General features: G+C 38.0%; 1 protein-coding gene across 4 annotated transcripts in view; it reads right to left on the reverse strand.

Annotated features, from left to right (window-relative positions):
- Nucleotides 1-9,622: 9,622 nt before the first annotated feature.
- The window catches only part of TNFRSF19 (TNF receptor superfamily member 19), a 56,289-nt gene continuing 45,931 nt past the window's right edge, over nt 9,623-19,980 (reverse strand). For 3 of the 4 annotated variants that reach the window (XM_030275259.4, XM_030275276.4, XM_030275267.4), the window contains 5 exons: nt 18,951-19,115; nt 17,614-17,739; nt 16,696-16,798; nt 14,273-14,673; nt 9,623-11,873 (listed from right to left, as the gene is read on the reverse strand). In XM_030275259.4, coding sequence (XP_030131119.4) covers nt 14,280-14,673; nt 16,696-16,798; nt 17,614-17,739; nt 18,951-19,115 — 788 coding nt within the window. In that variant the 3' untranslated portion in view covers nt 9,623-11,873; nt 14,273-14,279. Of the gene's footprint in view, nt 11,874-11,973; nt 12,012-14,272; nt 14,674-16,695; nt 16,799-17,613; nt 17,740-18,950; nt 19,116-19,980 lie in introns of all 4 variants that reach the window. The other variant, XM_072930742.1, reaches the window with a different exon arrangement.

Genomic DNA, 19,980 nt, shown 5'->3' on the forward strand with positions numbered 1-19,980 from the left:
CAGCAGCTCTCAATACACTGCAGGCAGCTGCTCCTCATGAATAATTTGTCAGGTAGGTGTTTGAAAATGCTTGTCTCTAGGTCAGAAGCCAGTGTTTGGCTGATGTTTGCAGTGGCCCTTAAACTCATCAAGCTCCTCTGGCATATTCACAGCAGATTAGCAGGGCAGTTGTTCAAAATAGACTGTTTATTAATGGTGCTCTTCAGAAGTAGCCACCAGGCTCAATCATAGCCTACTTTCAGTATTTAAAATACATGTGAAATAAAAAATATCTATAAGATCAGCAGGGCTTGCTGGTTCCACTTAGTTTACTCTCCTTGCAGCTTCCTGCACAGAGACAAATCCTCATGCAGCATAACCTTTCTGTAGCTCAAATGAAGTTATTAAAGACTTGTGTTATTTATAGCTGTTGAATGTTTTCCCCCAAGGTCATTTGACAGCATTGCTGAGCTGCAGCATCTGCTGTGGGCAGCCAGGGGCTGTGTGGAGGCGGCTGAGTGACAGCCTGGAAGCAGAGGGTGTCTTCAGCTTTGGGCAGCTGATAGGGCTGGAGCCCACAAGTGCCTGCATTTCTTCACGTGGGTGTTAGAAATAAAAAAAGCATTCAAATTGCCTTGTATGCCTTGGCTTACAATGCTTCTGACATACAGATGTGCTCAGTTGTCTGCAATTCACTTCCAAGGAGAATACAGTTGTAACAAAATCATTTTATAAAAGAGCCCTGGGGGAACACAAGTGATAAAGCAGCTTTTATAACATATTAAAACTTCTATAAAACTAATTATATACGTTATCAAAATGATTCATGCTAGCCAGAGTAAATCCTACTCATTACAAATGAGAGTTGAAGTGACAGTTCATTGTCTTTTAACATTTGCACAAATATATTGCCTTTTCTCCCTGTGCTGTCACAGGGAGGTTAAGGAAGGAATTCCCCAAGAACTGGAGGTGCCACCGCAAGAAAGAGGCAGTGCCACTGGGGCCCGTGGCACCTCAGCTGAGGGTGACAAGGTAAGTTCTGATCACACCTGATTCCTCACCATCCTGGCAAATTTTCTTCTTATCTCCTGTAAGTTTATATTGTTGTCTTGCCCTGAAGCCTGCCCAACAAACGTGTCCCTCATGCATGGAGAAGTGCCCTGTGTCTGTTGGTATTGCTCTCATTTAAACTCTTTAACATTGAAGGTCTTTTGCAAAACAGTGCTGAATTGCTGGCTGTGTTTTCCCTAAGAAGGGATTTAGATAACTTGTTCTACTTAATCAAATTAGCTATCTTTGATTTAATCTGGTGTTTAAGCCAAATTCCCAAAACAAAGAGATTTTTATAGTCTGTTCAGTTTGTAATGTCTGTTTTCCAAGAAAATCAGCTTTTATTTATTTTTTGTTTGTTTCTGACAGTCTCAAATGTACATTAAAACTGATGTAGGCTGGCTGAGTACAGGGAAGTAGCTAATTTGACATTCAGTTTCTTCCTTTGTGAGCTATCCCATTCCCCATGCCTTTCCCTTGGTTTGTCAGAAGTGTCTGTCAGCTGGTCTGGCATCTCTGCCTCCCTGGCTACAGACTGTATTTTTTTTCTTCTTCCCTGATTCATGTTTGTTTCTCATCCCATCTTTCAACTCCAGCTTTTTCTCCTTATTTCAAAAAAAAAATTGCAAATTAAAGTGTGTCAGTAAGAGCAACAACCCCCCATTTTTAGAACTCTGTCTGTCGGGAGCCTTTGTGCCAGCTGAGACCACTGCAGATTCCAGTCACCACACCCTACGGAAAAGGTCACTTCAGAAGTGCAGGACTTGCTGGAGCAAACAGGAGCCTTGAGCTTTGCTCTTCCTTTTCCATTATTCACTTGGGCTTTTTGGCTGGAGCAGAGAGGCTGTGCACCTCTTATCAACATCTGGACTGGGGAAGGTGACCCTCAGCTCACACTGTGCTCAGCTGGAAGTTTACAGTATTTTAATTACAGTTCCAGGTCTGAGTTCCACACTCAGACCAGTGAGGTGGGATCAGCTAGCAAATTAATTAAATTTGTAAATGTAATTAAAGGCCATTACAGCAGGCTGGTCCCAGGGGAGCCATAATGGTCCTGGTGAAGCTGCTGCAGGCACACTCAAGTCACAGCTCAGCTGCCTGGCTGAACCCTGGGGTTGGGAAGCGCCTTCTTATGGGTTGGTTTGAGCTGAAATGTGTACGGCACAGCTGTGCTCATTCAAAAAGAAATTCACAAAGTTCTAAAGAGGGAATTATACCTTGCTGTGAGGCCTGCCAAGAAAATGTTGAGATTTTTTATTTTGACTGGAAACATGTAAATCACCTGAATACCTTACTTAGACTTAAAAACTGCTTTCAGAAGCGTTCATAGAGAGAGAGCCCACTGTCACTGTCTTCACACAATCCCAGATGGCGTGGGATTTACTCTTTTCTATGATCTGTTTTGTACAGCCTGCTTTCCATCTAGATTTTCTTCCCCTTTGGCAGTGCTGATGAATATGTGTCACTTTCCCATGGCTTCTACTCCTCAGTGCTGCACTCAGTCGGCTGCCAGCTATGCCAGCTCTCTGTTGTTTGGAATCCCCCTCCTTGTCCAGTTCAGCCTGAGACTTCACTTTTGCTTAATTAAAGCAAAAAAGGAGCAAAAAATCCCCATCCAGAAGAACACTGGAAGAACTTACACATGGTAGTGGCAACATCTTCAGACAGTCATAAGTCTGGGCTTCCACACACCACAAGCTGATGGATTAATTGCAGACAGAAGTACCTTTTTCAGCTGCTGGAGGTCCATGACTAATGCTAAGAAAAAGGCTCACTCATTGATGCCAGTTTGCAGTTTCCCACTCCGTCACCTAATAAAGAACTGGAGACAAGTAGGCCAAGTGCAAGCACTCCTTTGTGGCCACATGTCACAGCATGGCAGGACATGGCAGTGGTACATATGTACATGTTTCCTGTGTAAAAACCATTCACCCACTGGAAGACTTTTGAGCAAACAACAAAACACTTTGCAAAAGCAAAGGGAGGGCAGATGCCAGGATAACACAGGTTTGCTCCTGCTGCAGGGACAGACAGAGGAGCTGCTGTGAGCCATGGCCATGGCATTGCTTCTGCCTTCACAGAGGGAAGGTGAGGAGCTGCAGAGGGACTGGATCAGCCAGAGCTGAAGGGGCTCCTGAAAGCCCCCATTTTAGGGCCCTGTAGTTTTCTTTCCTGTAGAAGTGTAAAGATTGTAACAACATAATATAAAAAATATATAATTTTGTCATTTACACTGTACTTGTTCACCATCAGTAGCTGGGGAGGTTGAAGAGATGAGCACCCCACGAGTGGGGTGCTGCCAGTGAGCCTGCAGGCAGTGGGTGTTTCCCTGCCCAGGCATCCTCTCCAAGTGCCTATGAGGACTCTTGCCTGTTTTGACCAAAATTAGATTGGATTCTTTCTTCCACTTCTTCCATCTGGCTGTTCTTAAGTTTTTGAACTGTTTTAAAACATTAGTGTTAAAATAATTTCTGTTTAACTGAGTATAACCAATAACTTGGATGTGATTTGGGCTTGATTGATAATTAGTAGTTCTAAGCAGGAGACTAATTTAACTGTGTCATCCTTTCTGCTGTAACTCCTTTGCTTTTTGGTGCTGTTTTCCACCAGCCTAAAAGTGCAGGAGGGAATGCCCTGCTGTCTCAGCTAACAGGTCAGCCCAACCTGCTTTGACTCACCCATTTAGGAAATTGAGGTGAATACCAGGTGTGCAAAGTAGATCTGATATGAAGGATTATTTGTTTTGCTGTAGTATTTCATGGTAAGATTATCTCAGGGAAGCGAAAGTGAATGTTCCAGGCCAAAAAAGAGGACAGCTTTGTGTTCCCAGTCAGTTTAAATCATCACATTTCCCAGCTGACCTGTCTAATCTTTTCTATAGATAAATTTTTTGCAGCACCTGAGGGTAAGTCCTGTTAATCAGCAATTTTAAAATATTGTCATGGATAGCTCTAACTCCCTGCTGTGACCAGCTCTTGTCCCTAATTTTCATGGAGGGTTCTTGCAGAAAAATCCCGATCAGGGCGTGCACTTAAAAATCACCATTTTAAGCACTTTTCCATTATCTTCCATTTCAGAAGCAGCTGTTCACAGATAGGAATCCAACCAAATAAATCCTTGGGTAGACTGGCTTTGAATTTGAGCTCTCTGCCTTTGTAAAAGCAAGCTTTGCCTAGTGCATGTGTTACATCTTCCTAATTAATGAATTTAAACCCCCAATTCTATTTTCCAGTGGCAAGGGAAGATCAGACCAGGCAGTTGAGGAGAATGGGAAACGCAGGTCTGGAGGAAAGCAAGTACCTGACAATTGCAGCAGTGATAAATAAGGCAGACAGCCATAAAACAGGAGAGGGGATAAGAGAGGGAGACATTCCTTTCCTGAGTGGAAAGAGTCTTCAGTGTGTTACTATTTCTGACACGGGGCAGGGGATGGGGAAGACAAATCCTCCTGTGTCAAGAAAAAGGGGTAAATGCAGCATGTCTTCTTCACCAATTGGATATCTTATGAAGACTTTGAAGATAAAATGTCTGGTATGCTTGAGGGGCAGGGTAATTCTAGAGAGTACAGGAGTTTTCTTTCCTACTTGTTTTCCCATGCAACCCAGGGTTATTTAGCTAAACTTTTAATACACAAGTGGGAAGTTGTGTATTAAATCATTTGCCGAATGATTCTCCAGTACAACTTTTATGCATTTTTTTTACTCCTGTTTCTCCCCGCCCCCCCCCCCCCGCCCCTTTTTGTTTTCTTTCGTTTGAACTACCCATAGGCAGTGGTTCCAATAGCAGACTTTTAAAGAATGGGTTGTTGGTGTGGGTTGGGGTTGATCTGGTCAAAGATGTGGTTGTTTTGCTTTTTCTTCCTGGCCTGGTTACCAGCCCAGAGGACAGAGCAGCAGTAGCAGCATGAAGCAGTAGCTGATTCCAGGGCCATTAAGATTCTGGTGGCATTAGGATATCTGCCTTGTTTTTGTTTTGGTTTTTTTTTTTTTTTCCATGAGAAAATGTAATGCAAGTTAAGCAAAATCTGAATACAGACTTTTTTTTTGTTTTGTCCAAAACCTGAGGCAATTAGGAAAAGAACAGAGATTGTCAGGCATTTAAACCCTCCAGCTCTCACAGCATGGAGCGTGACAAGGCTGAACTGAAAGCCAACTTCTCTTCCCTGAGATCAGGTAAGAACCACAGGGGTATCCTCAGAGGAGCTGCAGCAGCTGTAGACCTTGGTCTGGATGAAAAGCAAACATCAGAAAGCAGATCCAAGGAAGCCTTGAATCCAAAACTTTTAGTTGTTTTTGTTTCACCCCCTCAGCTAGCAGATGATAATTGCTTTTTACTTACCTCTCTCAGCTGTTGCAGTTACTATACTGATACATGTGCAGAAGGTGCAATATTGCATCTTTGGGGATTTTTGGGCTTCCAAGCACTTAAAAGCTTATGTCTGCCCCTCTAGACTTGCAGAGGGAAATCAGCTGCAAGAGTGTGTGCTGGAAATGCCAGCACTGCTCCCTGTTCTCCCCTGCCTCCTGCAGCTGTTGCTGCTGCCCCCACTGCCCAGAGTCCCCTCGCTGCAGAAAGGCAACTAAAAGGTTTCTTCTCTAGGAAAAGAAAGCATCTGGGCCATAAATGCCACAAGCCCTCCTCAGTGACACTCTGTGTAGTAGGAAACATCATCTGTCACTCAGATTTCTTTCAGGACTTGCTTCTACAGCACTTGCCAACACCTTGAGTAAACTCCAACGTTGTCTATTTGTTGTTGAAAGCTGCAGGAGATGTAATTTATGGCATTCTTGAGCTCTTCCCTGCAGATCCCACAGCTTCTCTTATTGTATTAATGAGAAGGCTGAACCCACAGGGCTTGCTTCTATTAACCCATCAATACAATAGGCATTTTATCACCTAAAGGATTTAGAGTGTCTTCTGCCTGAGTCCATCTGTTTTGCCAGTTTAAAAACAGTGTATGAAGATAACTTTGAGGTTGTTCTTGGCCATAAAAAAATAATTGGTCCTCCTTAAGTAAGCAACAGATCCTCCAAGGTTTAAAGTATATTTAAAGGTATATTTAAATAGAGGATTTCATTAGACTGAGGGTTTAACATGGAGAGTAGGTGCACAAACCTTCCCAGAGAAAACTTCCTTATGTAAATTTTCACAGCATTTTGTCAAAGTGTATAAATTTTTTCGATCAAGAATTTTTTTCTCTTTGTAGTCCCAAAATATCAAAAAAGTGTGATGAATTTTGACAAAATGCAAGTGTTATTTGCTAGAATATTATGAATCTGTTTTGGTATGACACTCAGAAAGATATTCTCATTCTTACACTGATGCTGTGTCCCCTTAGCTTTAGTTGTTGAACATCCTTAGGGAAAAGGTTTAATAAAGCTGAAACTCTGATAAAGGAACACAACTACTGTTGTATCTAACAACATAAATCAACACCAGGTTGGTCAAAAACTTTCTTTTTTCTCTTGCAACAGACAGACAACAAATGGCTAAACAAATGACCAAGCTGATACTTGCTGCTGAATTTCTTCAGGTTAAACTCAGCTTTGCTGGAATCAAGATCAATATGCAAGAAAGCACATTTGCAAGGTATGGACAAAACTGGCATGGTAAATGCTGTTACTCTGCTGATTCCAGATCTGCCTCATTGTGCTTTGGGCTGCTGCAGAATTTAGGTGTGTTTAAGTGAATGTGAAATTAGAGAAGTAAGGTGGCTGTAGACTAGTGCTTTACTTTGGCTTTTACAATATGTTTTGCAATGGAATGGCTGATTTAGATTTTTTTTTTCTTTTTTGGTGCACTAAAAGCTAGATATTATTTTATCATTCCTATTTTAATAACAAATAACCTCTACTGCTGCCATTTTGTTAAATATTGTTCTGTGGAACACCTATTGTGTGCAACTTTCTCCCCTGCCTAAGGCTTCCATATTGGCCTGTGAAATGTCTATGGTGCTTGGAGACCTGGGCTGAAAGGCATTTTAAAAAGCTGAAACAGAATCTTTAGGTTTTTTTTTTTATGTTCTCAGTTCATTTTGTAATCTATGCCACATGCAGAATAAGTGCTTAGGTGGTGTGTGTACAGGCCTCTTCTGAATTGGTCCACAGTGTTCTGTAATTTCTTCAAGTTTAAGGATTTAGGAATAAAATTACTAACTGACCTGGACAATGCTCTGCCTCAGGTCATGTGCAAGGTGACAAGTTCATTATTTTGCACACATTCTGTATTTATATATGTTTATTGTCATGTTCCAATGAACTGTGTGATACAAATCTGAGGCAAATCAAAATGATCTCTGGAATTCCAATGGTTTAATATTTTTTTCTAAGCTGTAAATCAGTTCTCTCCCTTAAACTGTTGGTTACAACGAGATTTTGATGTATTAGCTGCTATACTTCAGGGAATTTTTGCATGCTAAATAGCATGTGAATTATCCATCCATAAACTGAGTGTGAAACCTGGGCAAAAGAAATGGAAAACTCCACAAAGACTGAGGCTCAGGGGAAGCACTTTCTAAAAGCTGCTTTCTCTTTTTGTCCACTTTTCCACCAGTGCTTTAGAAAAATGTCATTTATAACCTTTTGAACAAGCCAAATCTCTTTTTGTCACATCAACCAAAAAAAAAAAAAAAAAAAAAAAAAAATTCCAACTCCGGTAAGGATTTAGAAAATCAAATTATGGGAAAAGCCCCTCAGTCCTACTTGGCTGACCCTGCTGTTGAAGCTGTGGTGCTGTGTAGAAGCCTCAGTGTGCCCCCAGTCTGCCACCTTCTCCTTCAGTTGGCTATTAGAAAACATTTCCTCTAATCCCATCATTCAGTGCTGTTGTGGAAACCAGCAGGCTCCCCAGCAAATCCACCCACGATTATTTTTGTCCTATTGAAAGCGCCGCCTTATCGGACATAATCAAAATGGCTCATGTGCTGCTATGTGAAGAGCAAGTGGGTTTTACCATCACTCAGGCCAAAACTAAATATGGATTAAATTGCACCCTGCCAGCACAAAGTGTGTATTGTGTGGCTCTGTTCTGCAGTGCCCAGCCTCAGCTTGCTCCATTGCCTGATAAAACACTGCACCCTCCTTCAATCCCCCCTTTTTGTAAGGGCAAAACAAAGCAGCAGTGTCTGCGCTGGAATGTGCTGCAGGTAGTGATCTAAACCTCCATCACCAGAGACAGTGAGAGGATTAATTTAATGCATGGAGGTTGTTGCTTGGAGGGACTTCATAGGAATGCAAACCAAAGGCCCTTAAAGAGCCCACAACAAAGGGAAAAGCCATGTGATCTCAAACTCCTGGTAGGATGAGGAGGACTGGATTAAGGGCTCGTCTACCTTGTAGAAAAGGCAGGAAATACTGTTGTACTGAATAGGAATGCGAGCAGGGAAAAGATTTTGGGGTGGGTGGATTTTTTTGTAGACCTTCTGGAAAGCTTGGATGGAAAATTGCAGCCTTGTTAATGACATTTATATGTTAATGACATTTATATATTAATTGATATGAGCAAACATTATGCAAATTTTGTGGTCATGTATGTCATGTGTTCTCAGTTGTACTTAGTTTCCAGATAGAGTAAATATCTGGTTTTCAATTCCTGTTTATTGATTATATTTTAAAATTTTTTTGTTGGAGGCACTCCATTGCAATCCTGGCAGCGCTGAGAGTCATGAAGATCCTTGTCTTGGCACAAAGTGACCTCCCAGACATGCCATGCTGCTGCTGTGCAGACTTGCAGACCTCCAAGGACACTCAGGTGGGCTGGGCATGTGGCAGTCAGAGCAGAAAACAAGTAGAAGACTGCTCAGAAATGCAGCACATGGACACAGAGGTAATAAAGAGTCCTTGCTATTCTGGGCAGGAGATCCCCAGTTAAGATCTGGATTATGTACTTCAAAGAATGTAGAAATAACAGCATAACATCAAGAAGAACCAATGTGAAATTTGCTCAACTAAACCAGAGACAGGGACAGAGCAGCTTTTGAGTCTCCCCCAAATTTCCCCCCAAAAATCACACACTCCAGCACAAGCACCCTGGTTTTATGTTATCTGTAATCCCTATCTGGATTCAGGTTCCAGTTACTGCTTATGGCTTTATCATAAGAACCAATTTTATGCAATTATCAAATCACTCTTTCTTCTCAGTCTTCTGCCATTCCTTTTTTTATCATTTAAATTGGGGTTTCAATCCAATCTTGCTTCAAAAATACAGCTAGTCTCATTATTTGCTTATCTGTCTTGTCTGAAACAACCTAGTGGTGTGGAGCACCGGGTTCTCTTCTCTAAGACATTGTAAAGACAGCAATCTGACTTTTTTCCTCCACCTCTTTTTCCCCCCTCCTTTTTTGGGAAGCAGAATTTTTAAGCAGTTTTGAAGCACTATGTATTTAAGGATTGATGTTAATTTACTGCTTCTTCAGGGTCCTCCTGCTTGAAGAATGATGTTACTGCTAAACTGCAAACATCTCAAGACAAAGACACACCAAATTCTACCATAACCTTAATATAATTACCCCATTATGGAATTCTAAAAGAATTAGAAGAATTCATCACTAAATTTGTACAGAAAGCTATTATTAATTCGAGGTCAACAAACCAAGACTGGTTCACGTAACATTTTATTCACAAGTAGAAAAAGTATTACAAAACAATTTATACAAGGTTTTAATTTACATGTTAAAGGAGTATTTAAAACAGCACTGTTAAGTCCCTAGACATGACATGTGAGCAGTCTAAATGCAGTGATAGTGGATGTTTTCTATTGGCATGTACAACATTGCTTGCCACAGGCAATATACAAAAGACCAATTTGGTTAAATTAAGGAAAAAAGTATATACAAAATATACACATACATCTAGAAAACTCTCTCTTAATTTTTTCCTCCCAATTTGCTATCAAGCTTTCACTCATTAAAAAAAAATCTTTCTCTAGGGTTGACGAATAAAAACAATTATACAAAGTTTAAATTCCAATGAGAAAACACACTGTGGCAGATGCTGGCAAAATTTTTGAACATTGCTTTTTCAAGAACTGTTATTAGTGAAAAGTTAAATCTCTATATGTTCTGGAAATATTTTGCCATATACTGAAATGCACATTGGATTTTTTTTCTATTTACAAAGTATATACAGAGAAGCACACATCTCTTCATGCACATGTAGTGAAAAATAATGTTTGTAACTTCTTAAAATGTCTGAAAGTATACAAAGAAATTATTCAAAACTACTCATATTTAAATATATATGTGAAAGTATTTATCTGAGTAATTGTACTGTATAACTGCTTATTATTCCATCAGTGACCAAAAGGTGGTATCTACTACTTAAAACACCAAACCAAACAACAGCAAAAAAATCACTTGGGTAACTTGTTCAATTTGGCTTGAATTTGGGAAGTGTTGTTCATGGCTTTTGCACAAATGAATTGTCTCACTGGTGAAGAGCTGGAGCATCTCTCTACCATGGCTGCCTTTTTTAGCTATTTTTGTGCAGGTCCAACCTTCTTCTGTGTGCTTCAAAACAAAAGTCTTTTTCCATAATGGATTCTAAATACTGTCTCAACATTTCCATTGCCACACAAACCTTGTGTGGAAAGATGAGTAATATTTATTGCCAATTTGTTGGCGTCTGTTTTGCTGATTGCTTTGCTTTAGTCAAGGCACATTGGGTACTTTAAGGAATAATTGCTAGAGTTCATCACAGACAAGTATGAGCCTGTTGAGTGTCATGAATCAGTGGAGGTTATTGGCATTATCCACAAAGCAAAAACTATTTTAGGGATGAAAATGCTGAAAAAAAATATTAAGGGGTGTGATAAAGCAAACCACTTCTTATGTTTTGTGTGGAAAATTTGAATTGACAGTAAGAACTACAGTAAGAAGAACAGAGGGTCTTGATTCAAAGTGATTCCTAAAAGACAGAATTTGTTCACCATAGAGCTTGACCCTTAAAAATAAAGCATTAATAAAAAATCTTGGTAACAGTCTCACTGCATAAACACTTTCATGGCATACCTGCTATAGTCTAACATTTTGATTTGACAGTTGATTACAATTATTTCAACATTCAAAATTATATGCTATAACAAGAAGTGCTTTATTCCAATACTGAGACTACTAATTAAATGTCCTTATCTATATATCTGACCTTCATGAAACTAAATCTAATTTAAAGCTAATCTCCTGATACACTTAACAGAACAATGCCACCTCCCAAAAATGTAATAATTAGATGGAGGGGACTTCAACCACACATAATGTAACATGCTAATTCTCTAACTCCCCAAACTAGCTTATTGACTATAATGTAATACATAATAAAAGCTTCAGTTTATTAATAGGTGATCCTTTTATAAACATAAATGGATTTTTTTTCATCCTTCAATAGCAAGAATACTATTTAAAATTAGAACCAGCAGAAAAAAAAATCCTAATGCATGCACAAATCTGCAGGCAGAGTAACTGGCACCATGTTGTCCCACATCTTCTGACATCTGTAGCCATATTTGAGACCCCCCCTTAAATAAACTGAAATATTTTTACTTCTTACTGTATTTACATATACTATTAAGCTCACTCCATTAGATGTTTTGAGACTCTGAGGAAATAAAAATAAAGATTGAAAAGGTCATAAATCCACTTTCAGGGTCCTCACAGGATGCTTCTTGAAGTTTAACTTCACAGCTGTTACAGCTCAGACACAACTGCTCAGAATGTGTGAAATGGTGCCATTTTTTTTCCAGATGGATTGGAAACCATGCAACACTGAAGACCAGACTATGTTTGATGAGAATCAGCAGGGGAGTGTAAGGGAAGCATTCAGCTTTACTGCTGAGAGAAACAGCTCCAGTTCCTAAAACAAAGAGAGAAAAGAGTGGTTACATAAATTCATACGAAACCTATAAGAAACTTCTGTATTTGACTAAACACTAAAAGAGTAGAGGTATACTTACTGCCTGCTGTAAAATTCACCTAAACCTGTAGATTAAACCTCTATGAAAACGCACAGTAAAAAGCTTAGACTTGTGTGTACATATATAAAATATGCTATATTCTGATTTTATGTTATTATTTCAAAGTATAACAATAAAACATTGACCTATGTGAGACTGTAATACATCCTCAGTCAGTACAAAGACCATCCTTGCCTCAAAATATTTCAAAAAGACAGCAAAGATGAAGAGCAGATGGAGGAAAATGCTATAGACTCTGATGAAATAATTGTTTTGGAGTTTTACAGTGAGCCAGTGTTCATTCTGAAAATACATCTCAAGTAAGTCTAGTCTTGGTCCTGTCCTGTAAACACTACTGAAATTTCTCTGCCAAAAATGCACACATAATGACGCACTGTAGAGCCTGAATGGGGAGAAATTGTACAAAATGAATCAGTAGGGTCTATCATAGGAAAAAAAATGAAGAACTTAACGTTCCTGAAGACCTTGATTATTAAAATGTATACACAAATCTCAGTAGTAATAGAGGACAGCAGAGAACTATCAAAGCATACACCATTTTGAGATGATGGAAAAGCTGTTCCATACACATAGGAATCAATAAGAAAATTTACAGTTCATATACCGTAACAAGTATAGTGAAATAAAAGCTAATTTCTGTAGTCATATTTTGAAATCCTGTGGTTCTTTTGAGCTAAGAAAATTCTTAAATAATATTAATTGCGTACCACTGAAGTTGAGGCATGGTTTGGTGGGAAAACACCCACAAATTTCTGATTTTTAAAAGCTTGTTAATATGGAAATGCATTCTCTTAAAACTGCTGGGAACTAGCAGTGTTGAGATCTGAAGTCATATCCATGTCACTCTCCCCTCCTACACACAGCTACAGAATACGACTGTCACCAAATGATATTGGGCACACACAAAAATAAAACTGTCAGTGCTGCTATCTGACACATGGGCAGGTAGTGCCCAGCATTGTTACAGACAAAACTTTACACTGTAAATAATACATTGAGAGAAACATGTGCCACCTGGATAAGGCTGATGTTGTCAGTGACACAGGAGATGTTCAGGGTGACAAGTTCCATTGAAGTCAATGGCAAAACTATTCTTGATTTAACAGTCGGTTCCCTTCCCTTTCCTCCTCTTGACAATGTCACCTAAACAATTAAGGCTGGATTTACAAAGAAACAACTGCTCTTGCATGCTTTCAGAATATGTGTGGTTTTTACTAAATACTAACTACTTTCTACGTCATATTTAGGAATAACACAAAAGTGTTAATGCAAACCAAGTGGAAGAGGATCAAAGGAATGCAGTTTTACTTCTGCAGATGGCCCAAAATTTTCATAATTACAGATAGCATAATTTTCTTAATTAAGTTTGGTGCATTATTAATATTAGCGGCAACTGCTTGTGTTCCTGCCTCTGAGTTCATGCAGAGGAGACTGTTTCTTTCAGCCACAACCTGCATAAGCCTGGAGTAACAACACCACTTGCCATCAGAACACAGGCCATAATTTGGGATCCTTTCACAGATTAGTTACTTGAGGCTCTGGATTACTTCCAAAAGTAGAAAATTCCATTTTAAAAATATGGAGCACAGCTAATATTCAAAAAGATACAATGATGAAGCAGCAGCAGCAGTTCCATTGTTACATAGTTGAGACAATTGTTTATCGCCTCTTTGCACTTTGACCTCAGACCTGTATTTTCTCTGAGCTTTTATAGATAAAGTTGCAATTTATAGACTAATTTATGTTTTATCTGATGACATGGGAATATAAATGGCATTATAAGGCATTTGAGATTCTCTTGTGTTTCTAGTACTACTGCAATGACTCTACAGAAAGGCTCTGTAAATATTTTTAGATGAACACTTGTATGTCTTTTATGCTTTATTTGCAATAAGCAAAGCCAATTCCTCAGTTCTCACTCATAAACAAAGGCTAGCCTCACATGATGATTTGGTCACAAGACTATTAAACTGAATTTTTCTTTTGAAACTTAATGAAAAAAATTACCCTTGATAAAAGCTGACTGATGTACATATTTACTCCTGTGTTCTGAATAATATTTCAACACCACAGTTTACGTAATTACACCTTTCAAATGTAGTTAATGGTTTAAAAACGTGAAACTGCTGGATCTCTTGTAGAGGTTTAATTTATTTCAGCAATAGCTAGGTGTAACCTATGGAGAAATATAACCCTAGAACTTCTTGCAATTCTATATTTATCTAGCTCTACATGCCTGGAGCACTTATTCTGATTCCTTTGTAGTTATGATTTTTACCTCTTTATCAGTCCGTAGAGTCATTTGTTGTTCCATTACACTTTGTCTTTGGCTGGCCCTCAGCAGTCACCGAGTTCTGAAGTGATGAAACTTCTGTGCATGTTCTGTGTTCGGAGATTTCAAAGGACTTTGCAACATTTCCATCAAGAGACTTAGCTGAAATAAGTACTTCACTTGGTTCCTGGTTATTATCCAATTCAACAGTGGCTGCATTTTCAGTCTCAGGGCTGCAGGATTTTGTAGATCCTTCAGCCAGTTCTGAATATGATTCACAGATAGAAATGCTGTCACAACAAGCTGAGTTTTGCATAAGAGGCCAAGCATCTGGAATGTCTCCACAAGTAGAGTGTGAAAGAGAACCAAGGAAAGCAGGAATCATTTCTCCAACAGAATCAGAAGCTCTGCAGAAGGATTAAAAGGCACATGCTTTACACAGCATTCCAGAAAATATTATCAGTATTTTAATTACTGATCATTTGTAATTATAGGTATTTCCAGAAGGTTTAACAGAGTTATATTAATACTCTAGAGACATCCTGTACAAACTAATTCTATTGAGAAGGAATACAGTTTTTGTCTGGAAATGCCAAAAGCTCTGGTGAACGCTACTTTGGACAGTGAATCCAGGATTCCACAAAACATGAACTACAGTTGGGGTTGTTTAGGGTCAGAAATATAACAAAAATACTATAGTAGTATTCAGATATAAACACTGTCACAGAGAAGAAGGATTTCTTTTTTCTCAGTGCATTGATAGGGGAGTATTAAGACAAGATGTAACAGGCTTAAAGTGCAGCAACAAAGATGGTTGGGCAGTCTAGCATCTTCAACACCAGGGGAAGGGTTTGGTTTTTCTTCTCCCCCAAACTGTAGATAGACAGAAAACTAATGGCTTCAGACTGGAAGAATGGAATAGGCAACAAGGCTTCTTGAAACTTCATGTTTGCTTTAAACATGATAAGGCATTCACTTTAGATTTTTCAGTTTGTTATGTCTAGCCTTCAAAATGTGAAAAGTTTTTCTTCTATTCTCTTTTACATGTAAAGGACATAATGTTAAAGAAGAGCAAGCATTATTTTTATTTCATGGAAAAATGGAAGAAAGCAGAAGTGGAAACTCAGTATTATCTACCTCAAGTTTATTTAAAGTGCATCATAATAGTGACATGTGCCAAACACTGTTGAAAGTCCAGTAGTGTTTTTCACTATATATACACCAAAATAAGTATTAACAAACCCGGGAAGTTACACCAATATGGTTTACTTCCAAAAATCTTCTACAGATTTTTAAAAATGCAAAGGCTATATTAAGTCTGATATGCAGTGTGACAAAACTTGTCCCATATCAACATGCCTAGAACAATTTTTAAGAAGCCTTACTCATTTCCAAAACATGATGCTTTAATAACTTTGATATACACACAAAGAATTTGCAGAGATGAGGCCAAAAGTCAGGACATTGCACCACAATTGAAGGAAATACATTATTCTGGCAAAGGAAATTGGCACAAGCTCCATTTATACTGGAAGGAACCACAGGACCTTTGATGTCCCCATAGCATGGATATTACAGTTATTTTTAAAGCCTTAACCAAAAGATTCCTCAAAAAGTACACAACTCTCAATTTGTCAGCCTCAGTGGTATACAAGGATGACTCAAGCTTGTTGGTATTTAAACAAGTTGTTATAGAAAATTTAGATATTTGTACTTAGGTCGCTAAGTCACCTTGCACAAACAATACTTATGAAGAAGCTGCCTCTACATTTTTAGTAACATGTGGCCATAAGAACAAAACAGCTGAAGACCAATTTAAACCTTATATGGAAAATCATTCTAGCTAAAAGAAATAAATACATCCTGTATTAAAATCTGTAACCAGGAAACTCTGAAGGACACCATAAACTTTATATATTTAGCTCGTGGCCCTGCTGTAAAAATAACTACTACTATACTTATACTCAGCTGACTGGGAGAAAATAAAAGTTAAAACCTGCTAGAAATTCAGAAATAATAGATATTTCAAATCTTGCAGTCCTTAAGAGTTTCTCAAAAAAAAAAAAATCTTCATGCCACTTGTGAACTGCCCCTCAATCCCCCCAGATTAATGGGTTTATGCAGCTACTTGCTAACCATTAGCAGAAGAGGGGGTGGCCAAAGCCTATAAGGTACCACAGAGTAGAAGGAACATTATCTGCTTGTGAGAAAGCCACTTCTTCAGAGAAACCCATGGATCAAGTCAGTATTTACTAAGTAATACTTAATTTTTTCACCATAAACCTATTCTTGCACAACATGGGATGATATGGGTACAGCTCATCAAAATCCCTCATTCCACTTCAAGCAGCTGTTGTCTCTGTATAAATATTAATTTGACTGCATAAAAAATACTTCATGTTTAATACACATTTGCAAGACTAAGTTACCTTTCATTGAGCGTGGTCTGTGAGTGGAAAGCACAACTGTGACTGCTGTGCTCCATGCTACAGGTTTCATCACAGCACAGTGAGGGAATCAAGTGAACTGGTCCTAAGGAATGAAAATTAATTTTAGTAGTGTTAAAACTATCAAAGCTCTGTATAAACTTAGTCTCTGATTTTTTCAAATTTGAGTATTATTTTGCCAGTTACATTATAATACATGGATTGAGGAAATGTTTTTACAGCAAGAGATTTCTTGGCTGTAAAAACATTTTTAAAAACATCTTTATTCCTTTAAAATTGAAATTTTTATAAAAGCCAGGTCTTTCCTCTAGTAGTAACATAGACGCCAGTCACGAGTACCTATTTTTAAAATTAATTTTCTTCTCAGTTGAATACACGTAAGTGGAAGCATTCTGAGTAAAGCTATCAGGATGATATTTAAACCAATGCTTTTGTGTTAAACTGTGTATTTCTTAATTATTATTATTATTATTTCTTATTGCCTTATTATTTCTTTTTATTATTGTTTCTTAATGTCATAACTGCATTTGTTCTGATATGGCTTCAAAAAATGGCAATGATTTGAATTGTCCAGGTTGTTAATGTCCTTTAGCATTCATACCACATTCTTAGATACTCTCTGTTACATCCTTCACACTAATTTAAGTCTCAAAGCCATATGCAGTGCTATTTTTATCAGAAATAAATGAGATAGACATTTTAATTTTTTTTTTCAAGTGAAGTTACTGACATGAATACAGGAAGAAACAAAAAGCCCCAATAGCTACTTAAAAATCCTTTCTGCTTATTAAGAAATTAGCCTAGGACAAAGGATAGTTTGACAGTGTTAGCTCTGGAGTTGAATTGTCACAACTCAAGTGTTAGATAAAATAAAGTCACCTTTCAGTAGACATAACATACCACATGTCTGTGATGCACTTCTTTGGCACTGGCAACATGTTCTGTGGTCATATTCACTTAGCCGTGGTCTATCAAAACATGATAATTCAGAGCCGTTGTAGTGAATGTCTTGTGATCTCAGAGACCCTTGGAATAAAGTGAATAGAAATCTATGTCAGTAAGTGTTACCCTTTTTCCTGCTCAGAGCTCTCTATCTTTACAAAATGTGTAATTTTCATGCTATAAAGTATGTTCATACATTTTTCAGTTGAAAGATCCATAGTGACCATGTGGCTTCCAATAATGTAAACTATGGATTTTGCAACAAAGCCTAGAACAGCTGGTTCAACTACAGCCTCTTCTAGGAAGACATCTGCTCGCATTTTGATGATTTGAGAGTATATCTTATTCACTGTTACATTTTTGCAGTGGTTAATGATTCTCAGTGATTCCCATCTGAAATTTTCCAGAGTCAGCTTTCAGCCACTGGGATTTTGTTTATATTATCTTAAAGAGCTTTATATTAACAGTAGACTACCTTTAATCTCTATAATTGTAGGCCAAGGGAAACAAGTTACTGCACTTCACTAAATGAAGCCTGAATTCACTGTGTCAGAATTTCTCAAAACTCATGTCTAAAGCAAATTCTAGGTTAGGAACAATTCTTACAATGCCTCTGTAAACTTCTGTAAATTTCTGCTTGTGCTGAGAGCAGCAGTAACGTCAATTCATCCTAGAGAGTGTTCTTGTTTGGCATCCAGGGTTCATTAGATGCTATAAACATATTTTAATAAAAGTTTTATAATGGGAATTAGGAGTGCTTTTCACTTTCTTCTTTCTTAATTTAAATTAAGAGGCAGAAAAATGTTTATTATAAACAAATTACATTGATGAGCTGTTAAGGATTTAAAATAAATTTACAAATCTGTCTCAGGCATTTAATTCATCTTGAATAGGCCCATAAAACCAAAACTGTTAAGGATAAATCTCTCATCTACACTGGCCATATTCATTATCTGGATGACCTAATCTGTATTTCACAATAGCATTTGATGCACTGAAATACCAAACTGGTATTTCCACATTGACATTGCAACTCTTTAATGTCCCGTCATGAATAGTCCAAATGTATATGTGCAGCATCTAGCAGAGTATAGCATGGGATTGATGCAATTGGAGTATTTCTGGGCATTTACACAGCATTTTCTCAATAGCAGCTGAAACTCCCACACTGAGCTGGCAAACTTGGATGGAGTCCTGGGCTCTGCTACATTGACCATCTCAATGCTCAACTTCCTTAAAAGATGTAGACATGTAATTTCTTTATCACCAAGAAACAGGAAAAATTTGAAACTCACAGCTTGGTTTCTTCTCCATGAACTGCCTCTTGCAATAGATAACACAAAGGATGAGAAGAGCCAAGAGCACTGTTGCAAGTGCACTGCAGATAACAGCTGCCAGGGCAGTGTCTCGAGGGCTGGAAGCAGTTGAAGGGATCTTCACAAGATTCACCTTGGTAGTACCTGAAATATAATTAAATAATAGTTAAGGCAAACTGCAGACATTTCCAGAAAATAATAATGTAAATGAAAGTCTGGGAAAAAGAGGTGTGCAGCACAGGAAAAAAAGACAATGGTTTTTGAAAAAAGGAAAATGTATTTATTTGTGCAACATTAGTTGTACATATAGATAGATATGATCATCGGCACCTTCAGTATGAAAAGGAATCTTAGAAAAGATTGCAAAATGTGCCATAATGAGCGAAGATGCACACAAACACATTTAGACTGTCCATGAGAATGGAATCAGATCCTCACCATGAAAACAAAGACATTTGAATGTTGAATGCCACATGAATTTAATATGGAGAACATTTCCTAGTGCAGAGTTGAGAGAGTGATCCACTAGAGGGAGGCACAAATACATGAACTTCCCTTAAGGAAACTTTTGGGCACCGAGACACCCACAGAAGTTCAAATGCTGTCAAAATTATCATCCAGCTTTGTTGCATATGTTATGATACCATGGTCATTTCCAAGATCAAACCCAGAATTTCAACTCTGCAAACTCTTTTTCTTCAGTGATTTTTTTTTTTTTTTAATACTAGATAATACCTCTAGTCAACATTCAACAGATGAACTTTATACCCAAATTAGTGAAGACTTAAGCAACGTTTCCAGCTACAAATGTTTTTATCTTTAAGTGGAAAGTGAAAAATACTTCTAAAGAATGAAAATTTTAACTACAACTGTTGAAACTGTCTTAAATTATGCACTTTAAAATTAAATTGTTTTTTAAGCAACCTATGAATTTTGACAGCCCATCTACTTCAATCTACTGTGAAGTCTTCCTAAATTCAATAAGAAAAAATGAATAAAACATAGAGTA

This window comes from Taeniopygia guttata, chromosome 1 (genome assembly GCF_048771995.1).
Source record: "Taeniopygia guttata chromosome 1, bTaeGut7.mat, whole genome shotgun sequence".
In the NCBI taxonomy this organism is placed as follows: domain Eukaryota; kingdom Metazoa; phylum Chordata; class Aves; order Passeriformes; family Estrildidae; genus Taeniopygia; species Taeniopygia guttata.